The sequence below is a fragment of the Oreochromis aureus genome, linkage group 20 (genome assembly GCF_013358895.1).
Source record: "Oreochromis aureus strain Israel breed Guangdong linkage group 20, ZZ_aureus, whole genome shotgun sequence".
NCBI classification, from domain to species: domain Eukaryota; kingdom Metazoa; phylum Chordata; class Actinopteri; order Cichliformes; family Cichlidae; genus Oreochromis; species Oreochromis aureus.
Genome location: NC_052961.1, coordinates 32,346,651 through 32,354,587, shown reverse-complemented (window position 1 = coordinate 32,354,587; position 7,937 = coordinate 32,346,651). Strand labels below are relative to the sequence as shown.

The window sequence follows — 7,937 nt, the reverse complement described above, 5'->3', positions numbered from 1 at the left end:
CTCGGTGGGACATGCGCGGAACACCTCGCCAAGGAGGCGCCCACGAGGCATCCTTGTCAGATTCCCAAACCACCTAAACTGGGTCCTTTCAATGTGGAGGGGTCCTGGGTGAGGGACCAGACGAAGAGCGACTCAGAAGACCCCTATGAGCAGAACACCAGGGGAGCAGCTCACCCTGCATGGGATAGGGTTACCGGGGCCCCGCCATGGAGCCAGGCCCAGGGAGGGCGCACCACCAGCATTGTGAGCAGGGCAGCGGCCAGGAGAGGAGGCCCTGGCAGACCGATCCCCGGCTAGCAACACTGGCAATTGTAACATCGAATGTCACCTCTTCAGAAGATGATGTATGTATTGGAACTGTGGCATCTATAAACCAAGTTGTATTTTGCTAATATTACATCACTGCAACTACTATTAGCTAATAGTGTAATTACCAACAAAGTAGCTGGGCAAACCATAACCTAGCAAGCATAACTAGCTAAAATAACTAACATTATTGGGATGGAAGAAGCATTTGTGCAGCATGTGCCATAAATGTAGCATTACTTCAGTGTTTATAGGCATTCTGTAACATTAGGAACATCATTAATTAAGGCTATCAGCTATCTTATATTTTATTTCAGATGTTTATTCATATGAAATAATTACATTTTACCTGATGGTGTCAACTAAGCCTGTCATACAATATCAGCAGCAATGGGTCAATGGGTTTGTTTTTCATTTTGAAGAGCTGGTTGTTGAAAACTAACAATGTGCTGACCAAATGTTGACTAAGTTAGCCTCGGGCTAGTTTTCTCTAATTTAGCATGAATGATCACCTGGATTCAAGAATGAACCGATCAGAATTTGTTGTTCAAGGGTCAAAGTCACTTTAATTTCAGACTTGCCCCATTCTTATTTCAGAAAATAAGATAATAAGAACATCTGATACAACCGAACACTTATGTAATGAAGACTCAAATAATAACAGAATTTCAAGCAGATGTCAAACAAGCGTTGACATTATATCCAATGATTAAGTTCCCAAAGTTCTGCAAAAACGCTTCTGGTCATTCAGCCAGAAAAATAGATAAATAAAGGTTTTGTATGATTGCATTTCATGTTTGGTTGGTGCTCACCTTTCTTCTACACTATAATGACACACGGATATAAACTGTAACATGACTAGTTGTCGGAAACGTTACCCGATTCCTTGGTAGTAACATTTTCATTGCAAATTAACTTACTGCGATTTAAAGGGATACCCAGCTGTTTTGACCAAGTTACCATATGCACACAAGTCCATTCAATTCTCGCACAAGTCTTTTCCCCAATTTTCTTTCTCGTTATTTAGCTCCATCCACCGGCTTTCTCTGTGGTGCTCTTCCATCTCTGAGCCTTTGACTTTTGCGATCCGTTGGTCGGTTAGATTTTCTGCTGCTCTCCTTCCAGCTCAAAGTTTGCTGGCTGTTCATCAGAGCTGCTTGGAAAATGAAGCAGGCTGCTGTCATGATGCCCAAACCCAGGTTCCAGGCAGCAATATTTATCATTTGCAACAAAGTTCCCGACTTCATCATACTTCAACTCTCTAGCCACCCACACACTAAAAACCGGTCAAGAGATTGTCAATCAAAGCTATGTTTTGACAGACATAATGAATGAGACCATGCCAGGGTTTGAAAGGACAGTGGTTTCGGGCATGAAACAAGAACCTCAGTCCAGCTGTTTGAAAATGCCATAAAACAGACAAGAAACCAGAACTGCTCATCTGAAGTGGTGTTTGATCTGAGGAGTTGGTCTGAAGGGGTGATGAAATTATAGTTTACAGCGAACTGGATCCCAGACTGTTCAAAACCCCAGGATGGTTGAGTTAAAACTAAATGTTATTACTTACAAAACATTAAAGCAAGTTTATTCATCATTAGTACAAAATATTTTTAAACTTCAGGGCTTAGACACTGCATCTTGCCTGAATCGTTGAGTACATTTAATATGTTCTGGAAACTTACACTTAGGCGATAAAATAAATCTATCAATTACAAGTACCTTAACAAGTCCACAACTGAGTTCTTAGTCTTTAAAGCACACAACTCTGAAGAACTAGCATACATCCTGCACCACATGCATGTTTATTTCAAGTTAGTTGCAGTGGAATCAAACAATAACAGAATCACTGAGGAGTGTTTCAGGCTACTCTAACATGAGCCGCTTCTCTGCACGTGTCCTTTGATCCATAAAGCACTAAGCTTTTCGGTCACCTTCCAAACCCCAAAAGCAGAGATTCTGGAGTTAGATGGAGTTTCAGCTTTTGATTGCAAACGCTGCTGCTAGAAATTGGCCCCTTACACACTGCCTCTCCTTAAACACAGCAGTTTAAAGACCTAGAAGGTCCCGATCTCTGAAAAAGCTGTCACAGATGAGACGGTGAAGGAAAGTCAGACTTTAGCTACACTGCAGTTTGTGTTGTTTCACTAAATATCCGTTTCAGTGCCTTTTGAGTAAAAACATAACAGTAGCTCCTAACCTGGTGTTACTGATTACAACTTGCTCAGCAATTTTGTGCTGATGTCAGATTGCCATGTGTCAACTATTCATGTTGAAATATAATTTAAAGCAGACCTGCTTCAAATGAACTTAGCTGGACTCGCGGCAGCCTTTCATAAACACCAAATAAATCAGAGGAGTGACTGTTTGGAGCCATATGCTGGAAGCACAACCATCTGCCTTAATATTTTGAGAGAAATAAAGAAAAACAACAAAGAGTAACGTAATTGAACATTTCAGTTTTTTATTAACTGCTCAGAATACACCATGGTAAAGCATTTTCCATCTCTCATCTCTTGAAGACTCTTTGGGCATTGAGTGATGGATTCAACAGCACACTTTGCTCACCACCATCACAGCTCCTGTGTTCCCTCTCGTCTGAGGACACGTGACCGCCACTCACACTGCTGGATAGCTTACGAAGGCGGTAGATGCAGAGGAGAACTCGGGAGAACTCACACAGGGTGAGGGAGGAGACAGACCTCTTGTTCCCAGACAAACAGGAAGTTGAATAAATACACAACAGTCTCACTTTCTGTGCTCCCCACAGAGAGACAGGTGCAACATTCACACTTTGCATGTGTCTCCTTCCTGGATTTAACTGTCATCCTACATATACTGTGATTCTAGTAAACACCATCAGATTGCACTTAAGAACAGAGATTGAATTCTGTACACAAAGTCACCCAATATTAAAAAATACATTAAATTACATTTTCCAAATAAATATTGGTCCATTTTGTTAGTATGCCATCTTCCTGAGACACTTTCAGAGCTGCAGACATATTCATACAGCAAAGATAGCTTTTCTTGTTTCTTTTGATCCATGAGTATTCTCTTTTCAGTCTTCCTTTCATCCATCTTTTCATTTTTCCCTCCAATTTTTTCCCACCCTGGAGGCTAAATATCTTTGTCATGCTACACTTACTTGAACCGTCTACATGTGAGCTCATCCTTCATCATATGACTTGCTCTCATCCTTGCAGGGACATACACAGCAAACTGATTTCTCGGGCTGCACCAGCACAGCGTGAGCCACGATGTGAGAAAGTGTTGCGGATGCGCACAACTAGACAACGTTGCACTCCGATATACAGACAGCACTAACTGTAATTGACCTGAACGTGAGTCAGTGCAGTGAACTTGTGTGCAAGGAAGACGTGTGCTTGATGACATACCCTAAAACAGAATGTATACAAAGTTTCACTCGCATGCTGACACAAACGTGTATAATAACAGTCCAACAGCCTAAAATGTTTTTGAAAAAACAAAACAAAACAAACAAACCAAAAAAACCAAAACAGGAATATGATCGTAGAAGCTTTTTGTGTGAAAAAGTTTCACAGTATCAATGTGGTTTTCTTCCTGGCTTGCTCAGTGGCAGTCTGCCTTTGTGCCCACACACACACACACACACACACACACACACACACACACACACACACACACACACACACACACACACACACACACACACACACACACACACACACACAGAGTACCTTTACATAAGGAGACCCTATCGCAATCATCCTCTGCCTTCATCCTCACCATTCTCAGTCTATTATTGCTTTCAATACCAATATTGTTACACAAGACCTACAAAAGGGAGGGGGGGGGGGGGTGCATCTTCCGGTGCAAGTCCTGACTTGCAGCCCAGTTCTAAACATCTGATGTGAAATTCCGAGAACAAAAAAAGAAAGTCTTTACAGGAAACACATCAACTGCAGGATTATCCGTATCTGTAACGTAAGGCAGCAAAAGATGAACAAACAGGAGTCCGAGTCCCTGTTGGTCTATACGTTAGAGACGGCGTTGTTAGAATCTCTCGCCTGTCGGATGCCGTACAGCCACTTGATGACTCGAGCGTTCCTCTCGATGACAGAGATGCCATACGGGACCCGTTCATTGGCCCTGGACGGACCGTCATCTTCGTCGTCCTCGTCCTCCCTGACCCGGTCGTCCCCACACTCCGAGCTGGGCGTGCTGACGCTCCGGAGCTTGGAGACTGACACAATGTCTGAGTTGGCCCTCGTGAAGCGCTCCACTCCGCCCATTCCCTCCACCTCCTCGGGGTCTAGCCCGCAGTAGTTAAAGAAACGCTCCAGGTCAGCTGTGGCGCGGGAGTAGCGGTCACTCAGGTCCGACTTGGAGCGGTGCAGGGATGGGTGCTTGCGGGCAGACCCCTTGGAGCTGGCGTTTGAGATACGGGTGAAAGCGGGTGAGGCTGGAGGGATCATGCCTGCTCGGACTAGCATTGGACTGGGTGGCAGGTAGGCTGAAGGGGCGGGGATGGCTTGGGATGACTGAGGGAGGGGTTGCGGTTGATTCTGAGAGAGGGGAGGGGGTGACGGGGGTGGGACTTGGGGGTGTGCGACTTGGCCCTGGGGTGTCTGTCTGGGCCTGAGCTGTGGCTGCAGCTGAGCCCTCAGGGGCTTCCGTATCTCAGCCTGAGGCCGAACGTCCACCCTGCGTACTGTCACCGAGTTAGGGGAGCTGTAGGGAACTGGAACACCAAAGCGGGGGGCGCGAGCTGGCACAGGGGGCGGACGTCGAGTCACTTCTGCTGCTGCCGTCCGAAGATGATTGTTGAGTGGAGAGGAGGTGCAGGAGGAGGTGGACGATGAGTTGGCGAGGGCATGATTCAAAGGTTTGAGGTTGTTGGAGAGTCGGCTGCTCCTCTCCTGCTCTCCTGAAAGGCTGCTACCAATGCTCTTAGCTCCCGATGACGGAGACGACGAGGAAGGGGAGGTGGAGGAAGAGGACTGGGAACCATGTGATGGTCCATCACATACGTCATTGATTAGGTTATTTAGAATATCCAAGTTTAGAGCAGGTCGTCTCCTGTCTCCTGGTCCCTGCCTGCCTGCAGTGTTCTCCCCCTCAGCCGGCGATCGGTTAACTTTCCGGGCTGGAGGGGTGTTGATCATCATCCCCGAAGGGACGAGGGGCTTGCGAATGATTGGAGGCTGGATGGGGGCCTGGCGGGTGAGTGCCACCTGCTGACTTTTAACATACTTGGCCTTGTCGGCCTCCAGGCGCTCCACGGCGCTCAGTTTGCGGGCCCCGGGCTCAGCCTGTCGGCGGAAATAATCCGGACCCTTGTTGAGTATCCTGAAAGGCATGGCAGAGGTAAAGGGGACCCCGGCCAGACGGCCATCTGAGGGCCGCAGGGTCTCCACTGGCATTCTGCACGAGCTGGACAGAGAAAATAGAGATTTTTCCATCAGTTACAAGTAATTGGAACATAAAATGATTCACTTGTATGTGAAAACAGTTTTACAGCTTCATGGTCAGACACTAGCTGACAGGAGGAGAGGTAGGCGAGCACCTGGCTTTAATGGTCAATGAACAGCTCCCACACATCCTCTCTAAGCTTAAGGGAAACAAAAAAAACAAAAACACACAAAAAAAAGGGCTCTTTTGTACTCTTTTCTCCCCACTCCTCCCCCTCTCACACCCGTGCTCTCAGAACCCCCTTTAACTTCCTTACCGGTCGCTGTGCTGCTCCTCTGCCTTTCGTCTGTCCTCCACGACACCTCTCTTGCACTTTTATTTGTCCCTTTTGCCAGTCCGGGCTCAGTGAAAGGCTACTTGCGAGACAGGGTCAGTTGGGGTCAGATTCTCCACACCAGCCTTGTCCAGACCACCTCTATTAACTCAGCGGTGATCCAGAAAAGGGTGAGACTGTGGGTCAGGGTCAGTCTTTTCCTTTTTTCTCTTTTTTAAATCCAAAAGGCAAGTTTAGTAGCTCAGTCGTCAGTTACACAGACAACACCACAGCCTCTCTGATCCTCTTTACAATCCTGTTTAGCCCCAGCCCGCCTGTCCAGTTGTGATCAGATCCAAAAAGCCGGCCGGCAACTCAGTAGGAGCGCCCTGTAGTCCTGGAGAGGGTTAGAAAGAAACAAGTCCAAGTCAGATAAATCTCCACTTTCTTTCCACCGCTTAATAACATAACACATCCACACATACTCTCTCTTTTTCACACATGCACGCACACTTCTCTGGCTGACAGACGGGGACTCTCTTCAACACTGAAGTGGAGCAGACGGGACAGGCTTTAATACAGAGTCTGGCTCCTCCCAGCCAACCAATCGCATGTCGGCCGGGAGCCTCGGAGGGGGTACAAGGGGCGGGCTGGGAGGCGGGAGGTGTGCTCGCATTGGTCAGGCTCAAAAGAGATCCTGACCAATTGGGCCCCTCCCCCCCGCCTTTCAAGCACAACAAAACTGAGGCAGGGCTTTCATTCAAATGAAAATTCTTTGAAAGGGAGAAAGGGGGGAGAGAAAGGGGGCGGTGGGGGGGGAAAAGAGGGGCACTGCAGATGCAATTTTTACATTGACTTGCATCAAGCTCAGTGGGGTGCTATGAAAACGTGTGAAAAAACACTGAAAGCCTGCACAACTGTTCCTGCTGCTGAGCTCTTTGTGTGGCTGTGTGTGTGTTTGCATTTTAGCCTGATGAAGACAGAGTAGATAAAGATCGCTGATCCCAAACCTGATCCTGCTTTACAAAAAAAAAAAATAGTGTAAGAACAAAAACCAAAGTTTAAACAAAGAACTGGGACAAAGTTTTTCCTCTGTCAGAGCACAATTAACTTCTGGATTATTTCTCTCAGTTTCAGGGCTTTAAAACACTGCTAACACACATGCTGTTCATTTATTTCCCCCTTCAATTCCACAGAAAAACCAAAAAAAAAAAAAAAAAAAAAAAAAACCCAACAACCCCACTCTCCCCCTCTTCCACACCCTCTTCCCTGCTGCATGTTATCGTTTACAGCATTACACTCCAGGGTTACATCACATCCAGATAGACGGCACGGTGCGTCCCCTCCCCCACCTCCACCTCTTCTCCAGCACGTCTATCCACACATTTTTAATTAATCTTTTTATAGCCGTCTTCCTTCCCCGTCTCCCTCAACATGTGACCCTGTTTTTCCCAACATCTCGCCCCGTCTGACTCCCTCTTCATGCTCAGATCCACAAACAGCAGACCAGCAGCAGACGAGAGAGAAAAACTGACTGCTTAAAAAAAGAAAACACACACACACACTTAGCTTTCATCTTGTAACAGACCAAAGAAGAGTTTAAAATAGCCTACCTCAAACTAAACACTTTTGCAGCACAAAAATAAAAACCGATAAAAAAAGATTCCCAAACATGAGTGAGACGACCTGAAGCTTCTGTGCAAAGCTTTTGGGGATATATGCATTGAGGGGATGGAGCAAAAATAATAAAATAAACGAGTGTTTTATGAAAACACAATACAGAGAAAGCTTGGAGTGAGCGAAACGTAGGAAAAGAAAGGAGAGGTGGTTTAGCAGACAGAAAGTCACAAGATGACATCAGCACAGACTTGTCTTAGTGTCCTAAAAAAGCTCAAACCACTGCAGGGAAGCAGCTCGACTGTAT

The 7,937-nt window shown here is 46.3% G+C and overlaps 1 protein-coding gene across 2 annotated transcripts in view; it reads right to left on the bottom strand.

Moving 5' to 3' along the window:
* Positions 1-2,747: 2,747 nt before the first annotated feature.
* The window catches only part of wu:fa11c10 (protein FAM110A), a 29,328-nt gene continuing 24,138 nt past the window's right edge, over positions 2,748-7,937 (bottom strand). For both annotated transcript variants that reach the window (XM_031728772.2, XM_031728771.2), the window contains exons 2-3: positions 6,017-6,410; positions 2,748-5,721 (exon numbers count right to left, since the gene is read on the bottom strand). In XM_031728772.2, coding sequence (XP_031584632.1) covers positions 4,320-5,711 — 1,392 coding nt within the window. In that variant the 5' untranslated portion in view covers positions 5,712-5,721; positions 6,017-6,410 and the 3' untranslated portion in view covers positions 2,748-4,319. The remainder of the gene's footprint in view (positions 5,722-6,016; positions 6,411-7,937) is intronic.